This window comes from Physella acuta, unplaced genomic scaffold (genome assembly GCF_028476545.2).
Source record: "Physella acuta isolate Inbredline_101_S28 unplaced genomic scaffold, ASM2847654v3 ptg001940l, whole genome shotgun sequence".
Classification (NCBI taxonomy): Eukaryota; Metazoa; Mollusca; class Gastropoda; family Physidae; genus Physella; species Physella acuta.
Genome location: NW_026733445.1, coordinates 119,593 through 145,360, shown reverse-complemented (window position 1 = coordinate 145,360; position 25,768 = coordinate 119,593). Strand labels below are relative to the sequence as shown.

At 36.5% G+C, this 25,768-nt stretch overlaps 1 protein-coding gene across 1 annotated transcript; it reads left to right on the top strand.

Moving 5' to 3' along the window:
* Nucleotides 1-1,313: 1,313 nt before the first annotated feature.
* On the top strand, nt 1,314-25,519 carry LOC131931307 (porphobilinogen deaminase). Its single transcript, XM_059288052.1, has 11 exons — nt 1,314-1,511; nt 20,261-20,333; nt 20,499-20,548; nt 20,766-20,899; nt 21,218-21,295; nt 21,381-21,456; nt 21,576-21,689; nt 22,059-22,217; nt 22,503-22,556; nt 22,752-22,841; nt 23,163-25,519. Exons 1-11 carry the CDS (start codon nt 1,467-1,469, stop codon nt 23,421-23,423), a joined length of 1,134 nt encoding a protein of 377 aa, XP_059144035.1. The 5' UTR covers nt 1,314-1,466; the 3' UTR covers nt 23,424-25,519.
* Nucleotides 25,520-25,768: the final 249 nt, after the last annotated feature.

Sequence of the window (25,768 nt, the reverse complement as noted above, 5' to 3'; positions counted from 1 at the left end):
GCTTTCTGTGACGATATGTGACGGGGGAGGGGGGGGGGGGGAAGGTAATAATCGTCAAAAAAAAGCGTGACGTCAATTATCTTTGACCCCTAAAGGTTTTTATATTTGTTTTATTTACAGTCACAGTTAAATGTGTTTTGTTTTATATTTAAAAGCGCAACACTATAATGTACAATAGTTTTTACGATTTAAAAAAAAAAGCAGAAAAAACAACTTCAATTTATTTTAGGAAAATCTTCTTAGAAGGTTTAAATCTTTTTAAATATATCAACTAGGGTATACTTTTTGTAACTACTGGTAATTTTACCGATAAGTATGCAAAAATAATGTTTAAATGAGCCTGCAAACAATATGGTTCGTAAAGGCTTAAATTATTAATCTTAAAATATCTTTAAAATATAATATAGGAAAAATTGCTGATCAACAACACAGCACACGCAAAAAAAAATAATTTTTCATTTAATTTTTTTTTGTATTAAAAGCAGTGGCTTCTATAGGGACTCGATGAAGCGACAGGTCAAACTACCGCAGTTACCCCGCCCTGTTTAATTTTGGTAATATAAGTAGCCCACCGTATCCCTTGTGTAGGACGCTCTTTAAAACAAATATAGATGCCAACGTGCTATAGCGGGGAGTCCAGGGTGCTCCTGGTCACTGTTTGCACACCGCTGTCCACATGTGCTCGACACAGAATCAATTGACCCCAAAAGCATATAGTCGTCTAACAGCACACTACCTTCAGGCGTCTCTTCCGGGGCACTGCCCCTCCCCCGGATGAAATGAAAAAAATGTAGGCATATAATTTATTTAGGAAATATTATACTTAACCCGCCATCCCATATTAATTTTCGTTTATGCCAGAGATTTTTATAGGCAAAGGGAAATAATCAATTATATATTTTTTTGTGCAAAATAATCTAAGCTTGGTTAACAATCAAAGCTTTTATAATTGCAAATGTACTAGTTTAATGGGGGCCGAAATTTAATTTGTTTTTCTCCCGAAGGTATCTGCACAGGAGTATTCTTAACAATTTCCCTTAAAGTAAAGTTTCATAGGCCCCCTACATACCTACATTTTCATGTACAATTCTTTAACCAATGTCCGCCCCCGGCCCCCTCCAGAGAAAAAAAAATCTTTGAAAGTAACCTTGCTCATTGCGAACTGTTTTCCTTCTATTGCTGTAACGTTACAGTTACATTTACAATTTAGTTTACAATCATATACACATTATTAGGCTATTTAAAACATTCAAATAAGCGAAACATATTTTCTACTTCCGTGTTATTTTTTTTTATACCAAAGGTTGTGAGAGGTCACAATGACGTCAATAAGAGAAGTGTACTTTAGGCCTAGGCCTAAAACAGATTTGTAGAGAACGTGTTTTCTTCAGACCTTCTGGTTGTGTTGGGTTGACTTGATGTGGATTTCCTTTTTGTGTTGATGAATTGATTATATTTTTAAAGAAATGGGAGATGAAAGAATTATACGTGTTGGAACAAGAAAAAGTCAGGTAAGATTCTACTTTTTATTTGGAAGCCCATTTCCTTCACTTAATTTATTATAATTATTAAACTTAAATTTTGTAAATGACTTAAGTTGACTTAAGTTAAAATTAGTTAAAAAGTTTAAAGACTTAAAGAAAATTTGTTTATAGACCTAGATCTAGATCTAATTAATAAATTATAATTTATACTTTAATAATTTAGGGCTAGGCCTATGTTAAACAAAAAAAAAACTATAGGGGCCTATCTATACTTAAAACTTAGGCCGATTCTAGTCGGAATAAGATACATACGCATGCGATACGCATGCGCAATGGAGAGAAACTACGACTTGCCTTAGCGGCGATGTTTTCGATGGCACTGCGCATGCGTGTGTTTACAACCGCAGAACCCTAATACCAACCCTAATCCTATCCTTAACCCTATCCCTAATCCTAACCCTAGCCCTAATCCTAACCCTAACCCTAATCCTATCCCTATCCCTAATCCTACCCCTAACCCTCACTCATTCTAGCCCTAACCCTAGCCATAGGTCACTGCGCATGCGCAGAACTATCTTTTGCCGAAAAATCTTATTCCGAGTAGACACTTCGTAAAACTTATACTATAGGCCAGTAGTATACTGAGTAGGCCTATAGGCCATATATTAGGCCTATAGGCCATAGGCCTATATTTAACTTTAAAACTTTATTTTAAATATTTACTACTGCCGTAGGCCTACTAATTTATTAGGCCTTAGGCCATATTTTAGGGCATTTTACATTTGATGATTTTTTATTTTTTAGGAGCCTCCTAATATGTTTTACTTGAGTCTATCATAGACTCTATGGTACTTTTAATTTTAAGATTAATAAATAATAAAAGATATTTAGATCTAGATCTAGACCTATATTATTTAAAAGAGTTTTACTCAGTCTAGAGCAGGGGTCTCCAAACTTTTCAGTCCGAGGGCCGCATTAACTATCAAATTTCAGTTCGGGGGCCAGTTTCTTCCAGGCATGTCTTTTATTTTTCTGGGCAAAGTTCCTCAGCCATCACAAACAAACGATTTTTTCTTGGACAAAAAGATCTCCGCGGGCCGGATAAGAGAACTTCGCGGGCCGCATCCGGCCCGCGGGCCGTAGTTTGGAGACCCCTGGTCTAGAGAGTAGAGTAAGTAAAGTAAAGTTACTGTAAAGTTTCCCTTTCAAACCTGACGGTCTATGGGGCAAGTGAAGTAGAGTTCACTTGTTTCTGTGACCTCGGCTTATGAAGAGATAGTGTGGTCAGCACTATGCCCAGCCGCCTTTACTTTCCCTAACGTAAGTTAGGTACCCATCAGAGTTGGATGGACTCAGGGACGGTTTACTGACTTGAACCCGGATTCGAACTCGAGACTAACGGGTTAGTAGTCCAGCTCTCTACCGCTAGACCACTCCGTCCCATAGAGAGTAGAGTAGGCCTATTTTTAATTTTACCAAAGTACTAAAAGGCTAAATAAAATAAAGGCTTTAGTAATAATAATATCTAGATTGAGAGTGAGTGCCCTGACCTACAAGAGTTTTAGAGATACGGGTAGTATAGAGTGCAATTTTTTTTTTTGATTTGAGTTACGAGCAACATTTGAGATCTGATATGAGTAGCCGTATCTGCAGGTTTCACATTAGATTCATTAGATGGAAAAAAAACACCCTGAAAAGGTTGCAACTGATTATGCATCACAGCTATTTAAGGACCCTTGTTTAACTCATTTCTGTAACATTCTGAAAGGGATGAGAAAACAACCCTCCTTAACAAGTTTTCTTTCAAAGGCATACAATGGCTGCAGGTGAAAGTGAGGATAGCATAGCAAAAAAGCTAAACTAGTGAAGAGAGTTCAAATCTCGGTCCAAGTCAGTGTAGAATGTCCCAGGTACCTTTCTCATGTTAGGGCAAGTAAAGGCAGCTGGTCAAAGTGCTGACCACACCTTCCCTTCATATGCTGAGGGCAGGAAACATATGAACTCTATTTTATCTGCCCAATGGATCACTAGGTCTAAAGGGAATTTTTACTTTAGTGAAGGTAGCATTTTGAGGGCTGGAACGGATTAATGGCATTTCATGATAAAATTTCTGTAGAGAAAATTGCTTTGAGATATGAGCAATTTGTCATACGAGCAATGTTACAGAACAAAGTAAACTTGAGGTACCATTGTATAATACAATAATAGAACAGTTTTTAGTAAGCTTTTAGATTATGGTGCTCTTTACTTTACTTTAGTCTAAAAATTAGCCACTTGGGGGTTATGCTAACTGCTAGCTTGTAGTTAACTAACCTACACTCGTTACACTGGCTTAGTAACATCTTGTAATAGCCATATTAGAAAAATGCCTCAGTCGCTTTAAAAAAAACAGTATTCCAGGCCCTACTTCTGTACTTTTTGTCTTTCAAATTGCTTGTTTCGTTGTTAGATCAGTTAGAGCCATAGCTAGTGCACTAATCTACTATCTTGTACTACCTAATTAGTAGATCAATTTAAAATATATTAGACTATTTGGCCTTTAATATATTTCTTAGTAGGTCTAAAGTAAATGTTAGCAAACTTCATAGCTTAGGACTTTTGCTTGAGCTTAATGTTCTAAAAAAAGATATAGACTTGGGATGTAATATTTGGCTTTATATTAAAATAATAAATTATTATTGATTATTAAATATATTTTATTAAGCAGGCCCTGGGTGTATAAGGCCTTGTATTACATTTAAAAAATATTTTAATAGGCCTATCATGCAACAAGGTAGCTATTAAATGCAGATTTTGCATAACTTTTATTTTGTTTAGATTTGATGTAGGCCCTATTCAACTATTAATAGTTTAGATTCCCAATGATTATTAGGCCTAATTATTAAAAACCTGGCTCTCTAGTCTGATAGATGATTGGATAAGTGTGCACTGGATATCAGGGCACAAAGCCTGTGCATTAAGTAAAGAAGTTCTCTTATAAAACAACATGCAATTGATTTTATTTTAATAGTGAAATTATAATTAATTGATTTGTTACTTGAATGTGCTTGAGTACCCGATCATTGCATAAAACTACATTGAACACCACGGAGAAAGTCGTGGGTTCTGTACAGAGAATGTCTACATTAGCCATCTAGCTAGATCTACGCAGTTCCGTATTTCTATTTTTTTTTTCAACTTGCGCGTTTGGGATCAGACCGTTGTAAGTCATGGTCACACATCATTTTCCAGACACACATTTCAATGTAAATTTTTGTCAAAAACGTTGCATAACAAAGCAGTGGGTGCTAACCTTTTCATTTTCTCGGCACTCTTGCAAAATTCAGCTTTCCCAATTTTAACTGACGCGAATAATTTTTTTTGTAGTTTTGAGGTTGTTGATCTCGGAGGTTATAGTTGCCATAAACAGTTGACTCTGCATCCTTTTCTCGCCGTTATGTAGGCCGTTGATTTCCGTACCCCATTTTGTAGGCTGTTAATTTCCGTACACCATTGTAAAGGCTGCTGATTTTTTTACCCCATTGTAAAGGCTGATGATTTTTGTACCCCATTGTAAAGGCTGATGATTTTTGTACCCCATTGTAAAGGCTGATGATTTTTGTACCCCATTGTAAAGGCTGATGATTTTTGTACCCCATTGTAAAGGCTGATGATTTCCGTACCCCATTGTAAAGGCTGATGATTTTTGTACCCCATTGTAAAGGCTGATGATTTCCGTACCCCATTGTAAAGGCTGATGATTTCCGTACCCCATTGTAAAGGCTGATCATTTCCGTACCCCATTGTAAAGGCAGATGATTTTGTACCCCATTGTAAAGGCTGATGATTTCCGCCTGGTGTTGTATCCTCGCTACTTTTAAATATACATATGGGGCTAGTTTTTTTTAAACGATCTATTTTTACCACCGCAGCTTCCAAAATATTAGCAAGGTTTAAGCTTACTTGGTAGGCCTATAGTGACGACAGTATTTTTTTATAGATATTCTCTCCCTGGTTACTTCGTGTCAACAAAAAGTTGGGGCATGTTCCACTGAATCGAAAATGGGCATACAACTACAACAGTTCGCTTCCAAAACTTGGTTTAACTTTAACGTATGTTTAATAAGGAATCTCGGGCAAATATGGACATATATGATATTCTTAAAACCGCCGAACCAGAATAAGCGTGAATACAAAAATCAACTGAATATAATTGCCGTTGAAGAGATTATTGTGCTTTGAGAGGCGTCACCCATTGTGACGAAATATAGCACCACGTTTACATTTGCGACCTGTATAGTATACATGATTACATGTCTCGAAAAAAAAACCGCAACAAGTAAGTATATGTATACACGTTCCGTGGGAAAAATGTTTTCATTAAACTTTACGCGTTGCGATTTTTTTTCTCGACATGTATAGTATACATGTCGCAAGTGTAAACGCAGTGTAAGATCTTACATCTGAGGAGCCTATTTTTTTTTTTTGCCACATATCATGTTTTAAAAAACCACTGTCAGGGGGAGGGGGCGGGGTCGTCCATAAACAACTTCACACTCCTGGGTGGTAGGGGGTGTACTTTTGTGACGAGGAGGTTGAGGAGAGGTTCAGAAAGTGTGATGACACACTTTAACATTTTCCATTTCCTTGTAAAAAAAAGTTCTGTTAGAAACTAATTTTAGCAGTTATTTGGCTTTTAAAAAGATGTGTTGTTATTAATTGTTGTAGAAATAGATAAATACGCAGTTTAAAAAAACAAAAAACAACAACAATATTACAATTTTGAGAGAAAGGGGGGCGTAAAATTATTTTAAAAAAAATTGTCTTAGTTTATGGATAACCCCATATATCATGAAAAAAATCAGCTACTCATGTAATTATAGTTTTATTCGATAAACTCCTACATATTTATCATTTATATGTACAATTTTGTTAAGCTAGTGTAGTTTTTTTTCTTCAAGTTTCTGTAAAAAGCGTTGCATCTTGAAAAACACAATGGTTGGCATTTCGACACCACTTCTTTTCCATGTTTTTTTAAAATTTATTTACATAAAACTTCATATTTAAAAAGTCGGGGAATCGGTCGAGGTCATGTTGACACGGAGTTTTTATTTTAAGCGGAAAGTCAGAAGTGCAAAATCTTTGAATAATAAACGTCAACCTTGATGAGCACATGATTCTAATTTTTTTTAACCAGGTCTCATGACAATAGTTTTTAGCTGCTTGTTATTTCTTCGTTATAGATACGTTTCTGTTATGTTGTCTTTACAAACAAAGGCGCGTCATTTTTTTTTTCTAAATCTCAGAGACTAGCTACGCCGTGAACATAACGTAAGGTGCAAATCTGAAGGTTCGTCATCTTTTTTTTCCGTTCGTGCTCATGACACAGTAGAGCTTGCCTGTTTCAATGACCTCGGCATGCAGGGGAATAGTGTGGTCAGCACTATGCCCGTCCGTGCCGCCCGGTGTCCTCGGATCCCCCGCGCCTCTGGGTGTGTGTGGGTGAACAGGAACTGGGAACGAAAGGGGCCGACGTCCCCATGGCAGACATGTTGACCTAATGCTGCGGCCTCCTCGTGGCCACGGACGGGTGCCCTACCCGGGTAGCGAACGGCAGCTAGGGGTTTTAGTCTGTGCATCCGCGTCAGCCAGCGTCCCCTGGTTGATGCTTGGATGCCGGTCCGAAGAGCCTGGTAGTCGGACTCCCAAAACCCCCATATTGGGACTAGGAGATCTACTCGCATTGGACGGGTGAATCCCCGTTATGGTCTCAGATAGCGAGGTGGTGGAGAGATGCATGACTGCTAGGAATTAAAAAGGGTCTGTTCGCGATCCTAACCAGACGGTTTAACTTAAAGCTGCGGCCCTCATACGGCTTCGGACAAACTCTGTCAGTCGGACCAAATCCTCGGGGGGTGGCTGGGGGGCCGTCCCACGGTGGAAGCGGGATGGCTGGTGGAGTGAACAGCAGCTAGAGGATTTTCGTTCTGGTCGGTGGAACTGTTGTGTGCGTCCAGGATCCAGCCCTTTCCGAAGTGCCTGACACGTCGGTCTCCCAAGTCCCCCACAGAACAGCGTGGGGGAGGAGAGGTGCAAGACAGTCGGGAACAAAAAGAGTCAGATATCGCTTTTGACTTGAAGCGGCGGCCTGACGAGGTTTCGGAATAATGTCGCTGATCCGACCAAACCCACGTTAAGTGGATGCGGGACGGCCGGGGGCAGATAACAGCCGCTAGAGGTTTTTCGATCTGAAGAGATACCCCCCACGATCAAGCCGGGTACCAGGCGGTGGGACGACGTCCTGCGTCTGGTGGGAGGGGAAGAAAAGCCTGGTGAGAAAACCGCGGTTTTAGCGACCAATGTGTGGGGAGCCCTGGTCCTTTAACGGGGGCCGGGGCTTACTACATTGAGGCCTGCCTGGCTAATGGAAGTCATCCTTCTGAGCCGGTTTCCGCATAAGAAGAAGAAGAAGAAGAAGCACTATGCCCAGCCGCCTTAGTTTCCGTAACGAGAGTCAGGTACCCATCAGAGCTGGGTGGGCTCAGTGACGTCCAACAGACTCCAGCCCGGGATCTGAACTCGAGACTTTATGGTTAGCAGTCGTAAGCTCTACCATTCGACCACGCCCAGGGCCGGCGCTACCCATAAGGCGAACTAGGCGGTCGCCTAGGGCGCCATCCCTAGGTGGGGGGGGGGGCAACATGTTTAATCGCTATTATCAAAAAGTACCTAGTAATTAATAACTTTTATTAAGGAATAGCGATCTATTTCGGCACCCAGGACGAACTATCTATTTTGCACCCCCCACCCCAAAATTAGGTCTATATAATTATAAGCCTATATTTATTCGCGATCGTGAAAATGCAACCACATCTCCCTAAATTTGGAAAGGTCAGGGCGCTTTTTACCAGTCACTTTGCCTTTTTAAGGTTATCTAATTTTAAAAGGGCTTGTAAGTCGTTTTCTCTGACTTTGAATTAGAAATCTGTTCTGGTGTATAGAGTTTTGTAATGACGGGTTGTTCAAAGTATAGTACTTGTTTGGTAAGTTTTGATGAATCGTTTAGATTTGGGAGTAACGGCGGAAGGCTGTTGCTAATATGGTTTCATAGGTATAAAGTATCGAAGTGTTTAAGTGTCATAATTTTTATTCGGCTGTTTTGTAGTTGAAGGTCTAATGGAATTTGATTGGTAATAGAGAAATGAGAATGCAGGTGATGAAGTATCTTAGTTCGGGAGTATTGATTCTTGTGGTATTAAGGCATCTATTTATATTGACTGTTAAAGTGTAGTAGAAAGGTCCAGTGAAATCGTTGTTCATTGGGAGTAGAGTTTGGTGAAGTTAAGCGAGTTGGTGTCGTTGTTCTGGAGCATCGAGTCTAGTTATGTTTAGGTATCGAAGTTTGATATGTGTTGTGAATGTAGTAGAGTATATCAAGTTGTCGAGTTTATCGTAAGTTAGATGATTTCAATTCAGTATGGAACACACTGCAAAGAAAGGTCGGCGTTCTCTAGTTGAAACATCTTTAGTTTTTTTAGGAATCTATATTACCACTCTTAAAGTATTAATATATAATATCAAATATGATGGAATTTTAACTAACCGTAAACTTTGTTGTTTTTTTTCAAATTATAATTTTTTTCATATTTAATCAATAATTCCATCAGTCTTAAACAGGTACCCGTGTTTGATTTTCTTAAAGACGTCCCTTTATTTAGGGGATCCAAAATTTTTTGAAGTTGACGAAAATAGACTCATGCAATTACATGGATGTCATCAAAATTGAATAGAAGTATGTTATAATAAAGCTACCATTTTTAGACTTTCAAACAAAACCTACAGTTAAAGTATTCAATAGGTAAAAATATTGTTTTCACAAGGTTACATGGCTAATGTTAAAGATTTGTTAAAATTATTACGTAATGAAATTTAGAGCGTTTTATTGTGTTTTTCAAATATGTCTTAGTTACACTTGGTTAATTTAGCTATTCTTGTGAAAGTTATCTCCCTTGAATAAAATTTTATTTGGATTTTCAAATGGGAGATAATTCGTTGCTTAACTTTACATTCCTTTTAAATTCCTGCACCTTAGGTTGACCGCTTACATATAAATACAACTTTAAGTTATTATTTGCTATTGTGAAAATTATATAGAGCTAAAGTTCTAAACAAAATAGTTTGGTAGGTGTTTTTAGCATTATCAAGTTGAAAAACAAATACATCAGTAGCCGTTGTAGATTGCAATACTTAATCTTAGTAGACATACAGTCTTAGTCGTAAATTAAACATCTTTGTCTTTTCATATTTTTCATCCTCTCCTAAAGGATTCATATATAACAATATTTTAGGCTGGAATCTTATAACATTTATAACCTTTTATTTTTCAAAAACAAAAAATTCATTACATAATCACAGAATATAGACATTTTACAATTATAACTAAAGATCGTCAAGCTTAAAACAGATAATTTCCTTTTTGAAACTCACCTTGGGAGGATTGCAGAGAGCCCATCACTACAAGAACTTTTTTCCGTGTTTTCCCCAGACTTTTTTGTCGGGAGGGGGGGGGGGGAGCACTTAAAATTTACTTAGGGGGGGGGGGGGAGTGAGGCTATGTCGTAAAGTACAAAGTAAACTCTTGGACTTAGTAACAATTTCAATACAATGTTATTAAGCTTGCAAACTGGAATTGACGGTATTAATACGAACTTTTGAGACAAATGAGGCAAGTAAAATTTGATTTTGATGTCTACATATAACGTGTATGCAATTGATAATAAATTAATAAGTCACTTTTAATTATTTGTTTTCTTATACATAATGTTTTAGTAATTAATTTGTTTGAAAGGGGGCGTTTTAATAAGTTTTGTCTAGGGCGCTAAATAACCTGGCGCCGGCACTGACCACGCCTACCCATAAATATCAAAGTAACATCTACATTCATTTTTTTTTTCGTAACCAAAGTCGGTGCAAGTCTAATATAATGGCAACACTTTTGTTCAAAGACCCACCTCTAGCTATAGTATCTAAAAATTGATTAAGAATATCGACAGTTGTTGGGACACATAGAAACTTGTGAACTGATTGATTTCTATATCGATGGTACGATCCATCAGTAGGAGGTGGCCCCAGAGAGCCCTGCATAGAAGCTATTTGTATACTTCTATGAAATATATTCGTCATTTGAGAATTAGATGGCATTATAGGATGGGAAATACCAAGAAAACACAACAACCTGGCATTAATGCTTGATATATATATATATATCTATAATAATAGTTTCGCTGTCTCTCTATCTATCTATCTGTCTGACAAGAACGCTCTAGAGAAAAGACAAGCAATTTAAAAACATGCACAGTAATTCGAAAAACGAAGTATGACGTCGACACATTTAGCGCACAGAGTAGAAAATAATCTCAAACCCAGAGAGTGCACACAGTTATATGACGTCATTGATTATCGAGTAAACATATTCAATACAAAGGCAATTTGGTCTAATCTAAGTGGTTTGCGTGAAGAGTTTCTTGCATACAATTCTTCGGGTAGGGGCGAAGCCCCACCCCCCGCGTAAGAACGTCTGAGCCCCTCCCCCTCCCCAACTCAAAAGAAATTTCCTCATCGATACTCTATAATAAAATTAATGTGTCTAATCTAAAAAGTGGTTTTCTTGCAATGGGACGGTAGACATGTTTTTTTTGGGTGGGGGGGGGGGGGGTGGAGGGGTGGGGGGGGGGGGGTGTGTGGAGGGGTGGGGGGGGTGTGTGTGTGGGAAGGGGTGTGGGGGTGGTGTGTGGGGGTTGGGGGTGGTGTGTGGGGGGTGGGTTGGTTTCAGTGTTTCTTTCAGACTTTTTCCTCCCCGGAGAGGGGTGGGGGTACTTGAAATTTTCGGGGGCGGGGGTAGAATTTTCTGGGAGGGGGCGGACACTGGAAAAAGTATATAATTATATTTCGTTGAATGGGACGGTAGACATGGTTTTTTTTTTTGGGGGGGGGGGGGGGGGCGGTGGAGGGGGGGTTGGAGGGGTGGGGGGTGGGGGTGGGGGTGGGGGGGCGGTGTGTGGAGGGGGTGGTGTGTGTGGGGGGTGGGGGTGGGGGGTGGGGATGGTGTGTCGGGGTGGGGGTGGTGTGTGGGGGGTGGGTTGGTTTCAGTGTTTCTTTCAGACTTTTTCCTCACCGGAGAGGGGTGGGGGGTACTTGAAATTTTCGGGGGCGGGGGTAGAATTTTCTGGGAGGGGGCGGACACTGGAAAAAGTATATAATTATATTTCGTTGAATGGGACGGTAGACATGGTTTTTTTTGGGGGGGGGGGGCGGTGGAGGGGGGGGGTTGGAGGGGTGGGGGGGGTGGGGGTGGGGGGGGGGCGGTGTGTGGAGGGGGTGGTGTGTGTGGGGGGTGGGGTTGGGGGGTGGGGATGGTGTGTGGGGGTGGGGGGTGGTGTGTGGTGGGGGGGTGGGAGTGGTGTCTGGGGGTCGGGGGGGGTGGGGGTGGGGGTGGTGTGTGGGGGGGTGGGGTTGGTTTTAGTTTAGAGAAAAGAGACAGCACTATCAGCCTAGCGCCCGTTGTACCCTTCCTCAACGGGCCATTTATCTAGTATATATATATATATATATATATATATATATATATATATATATATATATATATATATATATATATATATATATATATATATATATATATATATATATATATATATATGCATAGCCTACACAGATGTATTACGGACCCCACCCACCTCCCGAGCACAACAGTTTCGGGCCCAAGGACTTTGTACCTGCTCACTCACATGCATGTGGCACATAAACAAAGCACACGCCTTGCTTCGTGTTAGGGGTTCTTTAAAAGACATCTTGCTCCGGTGTTGATGATGGGGGATCACTTGAATCTTCTGTAGGGGGGGGGGGGGGTAAATTACCAGTGGAACTTTTTGCACTGTCTTTATCTCTGTCTGGTTACGTACAGTTTTAACCATCCCCCCCCCCCCTAACTACATAGTCATAAGACGCGTTGCACAATTTCAATGTTGTTTTTTTTTTTTGAAAATATGTTAGTTCGTCTCTCCCCTCCCCCCCTCCCCCTTCCACCGCCACCATTTTTGGTCCACTGTAAAACCGTAAATCTGCATTGTTTATCTTTGACGCGGCTGTACTATGTAAACACAGTCACGTATTTAGGCGTGCACATGCGCAGTTCCGTCTGACGTCTATCCGGTCTACTTCTAGCTTCCCCTTATCCTTGTTGACGAGATAGCTAGCAATCATGGTCGATCCCTCGGGGCTAAACGTCGCTAATTTTAGGTGCGGCTTCGTTAAGGAAAACTGTAATGATTTATGGAAGATTAAGTGTCGAATATTGATTCAATGCGTTAATCTTTGCCATGAAGGCTCTGGGGGCGATGATGGTAACGACAGATAACTCGTCGTTATGGGGGGGGGGGGGGGGGGGGCGACGGTCCCTGGGTTTATTATCGTGAACATCTTGAATAAATTTAAAAGTTCTATTTTTAAATATTTGAGTGACCAAATCATGGTCATCTTGAATTATTTATCTCCTTTCTGGATATTCCTGCATGCAGTATTTAACAATATGGACTTTTCCAAAAATAGTTGTTTGTTGTTAATTAACAGTATTAACTTGTCTGGTTAAATTAGCCGGTGATCGGACAAAGTGGAAGATGTATTAGGTCAAGATTTTGCTAGGACTTGGGTTAGAAATAGGGTTAGCGTTAGTAGTCTAACATCCCATTTTTAAGATTCCATTATTGTGGTAATATTGAACATACTGGGCAATTTTATATGTGGGTGCATTGCCCACTTCCGAGTTAAATTCACCTGAGTGGTCTAATTATGGCCATATACAAATATTTCAAACTTTGCGGTTACACAGTTTTAAAATGAATACAACGTTACTAGTTTTCCGTGCACCAACATAACCATTTACATCTAAACAGACTGCTTACTGTACATGGTTAAAAAATGTAGGTCGATAAGGATTTATAAAAAAATAAAAAATAACGTCGGCTATCGTTATGCAAAATCATGATTTAACAGGATTAGTTTCTGAACATGGGAAAAAAAAAGTTGAAACCGTCTTATCTATGCTTTCCATTTCCTTGTAAAAAAATGTCACACAGTTATTGTTAGTCCTCTGATTTTGTGAACTAATTTACACCCAGTACTTAAAATGCCGAATGCATTAAGTTATGTATAAATATTGAATCACATGTATAATTTGTTGAGTACATTTGCACTCCTCCCCCCCCCCCCGGTTAAAACTACAAACGCTAACTGTTAGGGAATCAAACATTAACTCCAGACATGAGATTGTTACGATGACGTATACTCGAAGACAGTAGAAGCTTCTCTATACAATTACTCATTTTGTGATATATTTCCGGTATCTCATTGAAGTATAAAGTGCATTTTAAAAGGTATCACAAAATGTACTCAACTTAAAGTACTTCTTAGAACTTAAAAAAATTAAATTATTTCAAATAAATGCTGTATTTTTTCGTTTATTCCTGTTACATTTTGTTGGTGTTAAAATATAGCTTGACTATAGCTATAGCTGCTGTACTCTAGCTTTTTGCTCATGTATTTGTACATAGGCTCAGTTGCTCTTTATTTTCTTGTAAAAAAAGCCAGCCTTGAACTTTAAGCCCAGGTGGATTTATGCTTTCCGCTTTAACATTTCGACTGTACTTCCCCTCCCCTCACGTGCCTCCCCCCCCCTCCGTACAAAGGTCACCTGATGGGCAAGACTCGACAGCGTAACGTGCGCTTCAGCTCGTAAAAAAAATAAAAAAATAACTAAAATTTAGCCTAGGGTGCTGATGGCCTAAATGCACTAACCCTTTTTCAAATATGTATAATGATAGTCCGTTGTTTTATATTTTTTTATGCGGTGCCAGTTTGTATGTTTAGGTGGTCCTAATTGAATTGATGTGTACTATTTATAAGAACAGATGGCAATATCAAGTCTTGGAGGCGTGACAAATTTGTTTTTTTTTAAATAGACGTTCCCATGGCACTATTATTGATTGGCACCATCCATCGTCGCACTCATAATTGAATTGAAAAAATCTGATCAATGCTGTTTACTAAACGATCCCACGAAACTTTTTTGTTTAAAGCTAAGAACATACAGTATTATTAATACATGGGTTGGGGGGGGGTGGGGGTGGGGAGGTAGTGCGGTAGTTAGATCTAGTTAGTAGTTAACATAAACGCGAACAATATTTTCCTTCCAAGATTTGGTTGTGGTGGGGCAGTGTTTTTCTTTCAGGCTTTTACCCGGATCACGTCGATTCCCCACTTCCCCTAAGCAAAATGTATGTCTGGGGGGAAAACACTCTGGTGGGTAGAGGGTCGTCTTACAATACAACCAGTGTTTCTTCGGGGGGGGGGGGCGGACACTATATATTTTCTATATAAATTTCATTTTGTTCGGGGGGGGGGGGGGGGGGGCGGAGCCCCCCGTAGAGATGCCTGGAAGAAAATCTGAATAAAACTAGACATTATATATGCTTGCACTATAAACTAGTCTAAACCAGTGCCCCCCCCCCCCCCCCTAAACAGTAGTTTTAACATTTCGCAATAAGCCCTAAGTCTAGATCTTTCAAGTGATGTTTTTTTCAAACAACAGATCACGTGTTTTAATTAATGTTATACTTCTGGTGACGAAATAGCCGTGCGGTGCTGAAGATGATACGAAACCAGCCTATAGCTCGTCCTTAGGCCCGCAACTAGAAGTATAACACAGATTAAATGCTCTCGGCACGTCGTACCCCGGTACTCGTTATCTTCTGTACCCACAGTTTAGTGTGGGCCTAGTGGTGGCTTTTTGAAAATAAGGTTATAAAGAATAGTTTGTATCCACAGTTTAGTGTGGGCCTAGTGGTGGCTTTTTGAAAATAAGGTTATAAAGAATAGTTTGTATCCACAGTTTAGTGTGGGCCTAGTGGTGGCCTTTTGAAAATAAGTTTTTTGTTTGTTTTGAAAAATAGTTTTTATTCAGAGTTTAGTTAAGCTGGAACACCCATGTCCCTGCTGTGTAATGTTTGCCTGTGTCCATAGTCGAGTTTATCACCCTATTGTACCCATAGGGGTAATCCATAAATACCGTCACGCTTTTTTGGACGATTTTTACTCTTCTCCTCCTCCGCTCCATCATACATCGTCACAATAAAGCTGACCCACCCCCCCCCCTCATAATGACGTCACACCTCAGCCTACAACCCCCCCCCCCCTCGAAATTGCAGTTGAATTTTTCTTAAACGTGGACATTTTTTCCAAAATCTTGTCTTTACTCTGTCAAAATAGAGTATTTTAATGAATTAGAAGAAAAAAATGTGTATAGAAAATATTTACTTTAACCAGGGTTCGCCCCCCCCCCCCTCCGGAAATTTTAAGCGCACCCCCGGAAATGTAAGTGCACCCCCGGAAGTTTCAAGTGCCAGAGAATATGATTGCTAGTGACGAGGTGTAACAACAAGGTGTATGGCATTTCATTACTTTGGACGGTCCCTTACGTGTGTTGCTTGACGCCATTTGTGTTACGTGACGTCATTTATCCCACGGCCATATTCGCGTTATAAGTGACGTCATTTATGGACCACCCCCATCATTGACTTTAACCCACGTCACAATTTAGCTATTGTGTATGTATTTCATCCAAACAATAGATCGTGAGCCTGTAGAAACAATACATAAGGCCTAACGATTTTCAACCCAACATTTCGCCTGTATTGTGACTGCCTGAAGTATGTAATCAGGACTAAAATCAATTGGTTGTTGATGGGTCACACGCTAGTATCGGCTGTTAGTTTACCCCTCGCGGCGTGGTCTTCATGTGTCACCAAGTCACACGCCCTAGTAGACCTTATCGAACGTACGTTTTTACACTACTATCTCAAGCCACGTCACGATTTATGAAGTTGTGCACTAAAAGCTTTTTTTTTTGTTTCTTCAAAGATTTCATGTTATGCCTATTTTGATAGTTAAGTTAGCAAAATGTATTTAATGGTCTTTTTTTGTTTGTTTATATTCAAAATTGGGGTTTACACTGGCTGATATGGGGTGAGAGTCACAAAAGGGTCACACACTATTTTATAGGAAGGGTGCCGTATTTTGAAGCTATTTACAATAGGGATGGGGGAGGAGCTGTTATGAAATATAGTGTCATAACAAATTTTAATAGTTAATAATTATCGTTGGAAATTGGTGGACTGGGAGTAGAAGAGATGTTGTTTTTTTTTGGGGGGGGGAGGGGGGGGGGGGGGAGACCCCAGATACAGCAAATATAGATAGATTACTAGTATATGAAGCATAAACAATTGGGAGAGGTGAGGGTCAGTAGTTTTAAAACTTGAAGTTCAACAGCATCACAACAGGTTATAACAACAGGTATAAGTGACAGTAGGGAACGCAGTGCTTTTAGAGCATTTGGCTACCAGCCAGAAGGTTTCGAGTTCGGATCTCTTTTGGGACTGTAAGGCTTAAATGAGTCCACGCAGCTCTGATATATGGGAAACAAAGGTTGCTGAGCATAGTGCTGACCACATTATCCCCTTGTATGCAAAGGTCATTGAGACAGATGAACTCTGCTTCATTTGTCCCATGTCTCTTAAGCTCGAATGGGGAAAGATGATTATAGTATAAATTTGCCCTGTGAGCAAAATCTTCCCCAGCCAGCACTGTTGTCAGTGCAAACATTTCTTGTATTGACGTATGTTTTAATGTCATTTTACTTAGTGCACATAAACTTTTTGTTACCTAAGATGTTGTAGGGATGCATGGTTTTATTAGAACAGACCTTTTGTTTCCCATGCTAATTAATCAGGAATAAATTTTATGTTTTGTCTTATCTTTTTTTGTTATTCTTTTCTAAACATTTTTTGAGCTATTTTTCTTCATAATTTTTTTTAAAGAAGTAAAAAACACATTATTTTTTTCAGTCTTGACATGTGTTAGTTAATTAGGCAGCTTTTATAAGTTAATTAATTACCTCAATTTTTTTTTTATAAAACATTTATTTTAAAAAAGAATATTATACGGTCACCTACTTCTAATGGGAACCTTACATAATTCAATTAAAATAGCTTTAGAATGACTCTACTACATCTGTCCTAATAACACTAATTGCTTCCAACTTGAGTATTATTTTTTTAGCGCAATTTCCATTCTGGAGAATTGCGTTTATTAACCCGTCATTTCTGGATGGATGGATGAATGTATGGATGTGTGTCTGCAGCTTTAAGTCGTATCTCCTCCTCAACGAAGCAATATCGATGACTAGTTACAAAAACAATTATGTTAAGCAAGTTACAAGGATGAACATAGGCCATAAAAATTCCGGGTTTCTTTCATGGATTTCCCGGAAAAGCCAAAAAACCTCGAAAAAATGCAGTTTTTGGCCCATATCTCGGCAACCAGACCACTTAGCGACTTGAAACATGTACCAATCGATTCCTGCCATAATTTAGAACAGGGGTCGGCAACCTGCGGCTCGCGAGCCGCATGCGGCTCTTTTGATGTCAAGATGCGGCTCTTCAGCTCCATGCACACATATTAATAATTATTTTAATTTATTTTAAAAACTCATAAAAATATTAGTCTGCAATACTCGGTATTTAAAGATAGAGATCTAATAACAAAGCAAAGTTTCTAATTTCGAGCAGAGCTTGCTAAACTACTTTAATATGTTTTGAGCGAAACATGTGTATGTTTTTATATGAATAAATATTATTTTATATTTTAAGCTATTTATTTAAAATGTAATATATATATATATATATATATATATATATATATATATATATATATATATATATATATATATATATATATATATATATATATATATATATATATATATATATATATATATATATATATATATATATATATATATATACATAATCACATATCATAATATTGAAATAAAAATGTTTGTGGCTCTTTAAAAACTGTGAAATGTGGTAAATTGTAACTTTTGGCTCTTCTGCCCCAAAAGGTTGCCGACCCCTGATTTAGAACAATATTGCCGAAGAAAGTTTTAAAAAATATCCTTTCGTTTGGTCACAAAAATTTTTTTGAATTAATTAAAATTTGGACCAAATTAGTAGGCATTTTATGCAACCACACCACACGCGTCATCACGTTCAATAGCTGCGCCATCACGTTCAATGGCTGCGACATCACGTTCGGTAGCTAGGCGCGCAATGGTTTTTAGTCATGTTACTCTATTGTAAATAAAACATGTAAAATACTGAAAAAAAAATTAATAAAAAACGTTTTAATAACTAACCAATGGTTTTACTAACCCTGCTCTTGATTTACGCTACGACAGAGCTATTTTTAGATAACATAAGGAAATTGCGCTAAAATTGTCACTAGACTTTTTTTAATTACTTGTTTATCCACACATAAGATTTAATTAGAAAAAGTCTGTTGTATATTTTGTGCACAAGTTTTAAAAACTAGGGGTCCTTACATACATAAATGACCCCAGAAATATATGTAGTGCTCTGAACTAGGCCTAGTTTATGGCTTTAAGTTAATTCGTTTTTTTTCCTTCTTTGAAACAATGTTTTTGAAGCTACAAAACTTTTCCTTGCACAAAACAGTTTCTGCTGAAACATTCCTTTGTGATCTCATTAACTTGTGAGGCTAATGACATTAAAATTACTCCACTGAAGGGTTAAATTTAGAGTTTGGAGTTTATTCTCAAGCCAACAGTAATTTAATTCCACCTTAATGCACTTTCATGACCTAGGAGGTCAGCCATTTTTGATATCCACATGGACTGGGCAGTAGTAAGGGAAAGGGTTGGCTTTTCTGTACTTTTCATTTTATTTAGAGGTTAATAATGGACTAACTCTTATTTTCTTTTAAAGGGAATTGGCAAACTGTTAAATTATGGACATTAGTAAAACTAATTGTATATCCCTACTATTCTCTGACCGCATTCTCAGACTAACATAGTCCATGTCTATGTATCTTAAAACATGATACACCATTCCAATTCATGTCATTCACTGTTCCATGTTCACATAATACAACACTAAATAAATTATATTTTTTAATGTATTACTCTTTTAGTTACTATATATATATATATATATATATATATATATATATACTGCAAATGATTTGTATTTGTATGTATATCCCTTGGCTACAAATGTCAAATTTTATTTCAGGATATGGCCTAACATTTTTTGTAGGAAAGTTAATTTATTGATTTCATTACCTGATGGTTGAATTAATACTGCATTGTTTAAACACACCTTTTGTGTGCACTTCCTTGTCTGCTCCTCAATTTACCATTTCCTGTTCAAAGCAAATAGGGTCTTCATTAGTTTAAATACATGCAACCCTAAATAGATCAGGTTTGAGTACATTTCACCTATTGTGCAAGTACTTGTGAAAAGCTTGCTTTAGCTTGAAGTGGATCAGAATTTTGAACTATGCTGTAAAATTCTTTGCCTTGAAAAAAAAAAAGAAATGAATGAATATGAACATTTAACTTAATAATTTAAAAAAGAACACCTAGACTAGTTTGTTGTTTGTTTTATTTTCAGTTTCATTTGAATTACTGTTTTAATTAACACAAGAGATAAACAATTTTGGATTATAATACAATGTTTTTAATACTATTTGTTTTATATAATGTTCGTGTTTAAACCACAATTTATTTTTAATTTACCAGCAAGATCCCCCCGTCCCCATCTTGACAACTGTCATTGAAAGGATTGATTCCTAAAGCTGATTTTAGTTTTAATTATTTTTTTCAGCTTGCACTTATCCAGACCACAAATGTCATACAGATGCTTAGAAGTCTGGACCCAACACTCAAGTTTGAGACATGTAAGTGGACAATATCTTGAAAAAATTACCATTAGAACATCTGATAAAGCTTGCGTGAATTTAGAACTTCATGTGGTCGGTGGAATGCTCTATTTAGAAGACAAGTTCAATCTTTCTAATTATTTTCCTGCTTCCTTGTTAGAATGTATTTAAATATATTTTTAGTGCCCATGACAACGACAGGAGACCGCATTTTGGACTCAGCTCTTTCTAAAGTAAGTGTAAAATCCAAGTTAATTTTTCTTTTTAAAATATTGCTTGGCAATTATAAGATGTTTGTTTGTGTTTATGATTCTTCTTCTTCTTTACTGTTATAAACTATTTGTACCTTTTTTTGTAATGCAATTTTTATAATATATTTAAGTGTTTAGTTGTGTAATGAATAAATATGCAATGGTAGAGTAAACAAATATTCTTCAATATTTCCTGTAGATTGGAGAAAAATCTTTGTTCACAAAAGAGCTGGAGAATGCTTTGTTAAAAAAACAAGTTGACTTTGTCGTCCACTCACTCAAAGATTTACCCACAACACTTCCAGAAGGTTTAGTCATTGGATGTGTGTGCAAGTGAGTGACACTTTTAGGGGTGCTGATTTTTAACGACCTATATCCTAATATCTAAGTTCAATATGTAAATGCATGTTTTGTGCCTGTATAGTATGAGATATGATATATCAAAGCCTAATTTGCTAGACCCAAAATAATATGCCTAGGGCAGACAATTAAAACTAAATTGGTGGATTACACCTTTGGAATAAGATGAAGGATAATTAGGTTTTGATATTTTTTGTTTGAATCTAATCCAAACTGTTTGTACTTCTGTATGCTTTCAATGACATTTAAGTAAAATTTTGTAAAAAATATTCTTTTCCTTGTCTTATTTAGGAGAGATAACCCTTATGATGCTATAGTGTTACATCCAAAACACAAAGGTATAACTCTAAAGGATTTGCCTCCTGGAAGGTATGTGTACATTTAACAGAAATATTTTTTATTGCCTTGATGGGTATGTTATTTTGTTTATCTATGAGTTTGTCCTTAATTTCAGTGTGATTGGCACAAGTTCTTTAAGGCGAGCGGCACAAGTTCAGAGATTGTTTCCACATTACAAGATAGAAAATATTGTATCCTTGTATCAAAACTATTTACACTTAAGTTTTGTTACAACAACTACAAATTTTCCCCCATTTTGTTTAGTTTTGTTTTCATTTTTTAAAGTTTTTCCTCCTTGACATGTTTCTAGCGAGGAAATTTGAATACAAGGTTTAAGAAGTTGTCAGAGGAAAATGTTTATGATGCCATTATTTTGGCAGTGGCTGGTCTTGAAAGAATGGGATGGCAACAGTGTATATCACAGGTTTAAAAGCTTTTTAATTCTTTGTTGTTAAAATAGCATAATTTCTTTTAAATATGTATACATTTTTTAAAAGGAAAGTAGAATCTCACATAACAGTGAATCAGCTCTTAGCTTTTTACAAATTTATTTTTTAAAAGATAATTAAGACTAAAATTGTTTATTAAATCAGAGAACCAAAATAATGCTGCTAGATTAAAGACATTTTTTATCAAACAAATCAACTCAGCATGCTATTATTACTAACACTGCTGCTAGACTTAAAAAGTGTTGTACTAAACTAATCCAACCAGCATGCTATATTAACACCTCTAGTCCCAGCCTAGAGTGGGTCGTCTCATTGTCTAACCCATACAGTGTGGGCGATTGCAGGTTTTGACCCCAGACGAGTGCATGTATGCTGTATCCCAAGGTGCCATGGCTGTGGAGTGTCGCGCTGACGATGAGGCCACGCTACAGCTGTTAAATCAAATCCATGACCATTTTTCTACTATTGCTTGCATTGCTGAGAGAGCTTATCTTAGACAGCTGGTAAGTTTTATATTTCACCAGTACTAATAATAAACTGTCAATATTAAGGGTTGGTATTTAAGATTTTATAAAGATTTAATGCCTGAAAAAGAAAAAAAAAATATATTTAAAAAGAACCTTTTAGGTCATTCCTTTCTTCATTATTACTTATATAACTTTAGTAATTTTTATTTTCCTAACACATCCAAAATTTTGATTGCGTAATTAAAAAAAGTTTTACAGCTAATAAATGGCAAAATGGATGTGTGTATACATTTTTGTATTAACATAACTGTCTTATTTTAGGAAGGGGGTTGCAGTGTTCCTGTGTCAGTTTTTACAGAAATCTCAAATGACCAGGTACTAAGCAGTTAAAAATTTCTGTATTTATTCACCCTTTTTAATGATTTGTAATTGCAAATTTCCTTATAAAAGCTAAAATTTAAAAAATTCAATAGCCTGTAAATAAATAATTAAAAACATTTTTTTTTCTGTAAAACAATTTGTATGGTTTACTTATTTGTAATTAGAAATTACAATATATTTATAAAACAGATAAGCATACGTGGTGGTGTCTTTGATACGGATGGAAGCCAATCTGTGCAGCACACTATCAAAGCTGATCTTCGATTTCCTGATGTCCCAGTAAGTTTTATTAAAATACTCCTATACTAGCTAAACAATATGCCAGCTGATGTGCTGCTTTTTATCAAAGATTTGTTTGATTGAAGCAAGTTACAATCTTTGTAAAATCTAATAGCTGTTTACTGCAAGCATACCTTATGTTTTTAGAATTTATGTATTTTTAAACAATTTAGTACAGATCAGATTAATACCAAAATAAGGATAATTTTGGCCAAAGCTGTAAAGAAATCACTATAAAAAATAATTTTTGCAATTATTTTTTTTAAATATTAATTTTTATTGAAAAGTTTAACACAAATTCTAATATTTTCTCCAAAATAGATTCCTTCCCAACAAGCTTTTGTTGGTATCCATTGCCAAAATCCTAGCAGGAAAAATGAATACACTTCAGCCTGGGTTACTGGGGAAAGACTGGCAGATAGCATGATTAAAATGGGAGCGGACGCCATATTGTCTAAGGTCAAGGCAGCAACCAAGGCAGAAATCATAAGAGATCATGAAAAGAAGAAACAGGAAAAGGAACAGTTGAAATCTTTGGCTGCTGGAGAACCATCAGCTTCCTTTAGTCATGGAAGTTGCTAGTCAGCAGGAAATGTGACAAATGCCAATGTTGTAAACAAATAATTTTCCTAAAAGAAGAGCTTGTAAATATGTAGTCCCAGGACGTTAAATAAACATCTTTATTCAAGCAATGACATTTTGCTTAAAGTATAAAAATAGCAAAATCAAAACTATTGAAAGTACAATAAATTTTTATTTTTTTAAAAAGTGTTTCAGTTTTAAGAAAGACTACATGTATTTTAATTTTCTTGGTCAAACATTAGCTGTGATTATTCTTACCATAAAGATGATAAAATGAATGATTAAAAGGCCAAGTGATATACTGTAAACTGACTTGTATACAGTAATTTTACTGTATTTAAAAAAGATAACATTATTTGAATTAGTCATTTCCAGTATGTTTACTTTAATAACATTGTATTAACATGTAATGACATGGGTTTGAGATCCAAGTAATTTAAAGTTTTGTTAGCTCATAATTTAAACTGTTATCTGTTTAGTTGCATAATAATAACAGCCTACTTACTTTGGGAGGAGAAATTGAATTGCTGACAAGCAACAATGTAAACAGTTTATCTTTCTAATTTTGTCAAATATAGGTATTATAAATCTTTTAGTACAAAAAAATTATATTATAAATGTCATATTCAAAACAAAATATTGTTTACAAATTTGCTGAAATTTCACTGCCAAAGTTTACTAGATTGTAGAAATGTTTGCAAAAATAATTATTTTTATTAACCACTGCCTTTTAACTTGATATAAGAAAAACATGGCTTTTTAAAGTTTGTCTTTGTGGTTGCAAATTTATCCTAGCAGAATGATGTACCTTAAATTATAATTTTGTAGACTGAAGTAATTAGTGTGGTGAAATTATGATACTGATACATATACTTGTTGATGAAAATAGTTGTACATTTTTGTATATTTTTCATATGAAATTTCAGCCCAGAGGCTGATAACTTAATCTGGTACAAAACATGAATAAACTTGTGATCTCTAGTCGTAGTTCCATATCTTGACATTATTTTTCTTTATTCTTTTGCCGAGCAAGTTCTTTAGTCTTGCATTAATTATTTGGGTATATATTTTAAATAATTGAAAAGCAACAAAACATGTTATATTCTAAAATATTCCATAATACCAGGCTGTTTGTATTTCTTAGTATTTTCGTATTTAGATGGATGTGTGATTATCACTGCTTTTGCTGCTTTAAAAAATAGCTTATAACTGACTGATCAACTTGGTATTAAATTACGAAGTTCTGTTAACTTTAAAAAAAATTTTTATTTAAGTAACAAACAAATAATGGATCAAAAATGTTTTTGAAGATTCCTATATATAATGGTATTGATTTAGAAATTGTAGGAAAAAAACATTCTGTTTATAAAGGTGAAGGACAGTTTTCTTGTATGTTTGGAATAAAAATAAAAGTTAATGCTAAACATTTTTTGACACTTGAATTGTTCCAATTTAAAAAGTGATATCTTGGTATAGACAAAAGTGGAGTAAGCCTACAAGTTTACACATAATGTGTAATTGTCTATGCTTGCATTTATCTAATTAAAAAGTTTCTTTCATGGTGTAAGTTTTCTCTCAAGATTTCTTTCTAAATTGATGAAAATAATCTAAGATATAGTTGGTAGTGTATAGTTGATATGCGATCCTCAGAATTAAATTGTTGACTTTAGTTAAGGCAAATCTAGTGCTGCATGCTGTGAACGTTAAAACTGCTTTATTAGAGGGTACGTTATCAAAGTAAATGGGGCAGTGAGGTAGAGTTAACCTATTTTTGTGACCTCTGCATATGAAGGAATAGTGTACCCAGCCACCTTTACTTTTCCTAACCCCTAAGAGATGGGTAGACAAGACTTTCTGCTGACTTGAACACTGATTCGAACTCGAGATATTCAGGTGTTACATGTCTAGTGTTCTACTGCTAGGCTACACATTACTCTACTGATAGAACCTATATTTCACTTCCTAAGGTATCAGTGATTGTGTTGTCAATGTCATAACTAAATTATAAACAGTGCCAAATTATTAACATTCTGGTATGGTACATGCATGCATCTTTCTATTTGATAAGGCTCTCTGACTTTGAATGAATCTCTACCTTTTTGGTAGTTATATCAGCAGCCGTATAATCAGATTTTAAATTTCAATCTTAGTTAATGTTGTCCAAGTCGTCCATTGAATTATAATTTAAATTAGCATAAGGGTTTGTCATTTTAATATAGTTTTTAATATATTTTAAGAATCTGAAAAAAATTACATTACATTGATTCTCATTGACTGTTGTGCTTCATTGACAACTTCCTGATTTTGACAGGAAACTAGGGGTATTTTAGTATTTTTTTAAATTT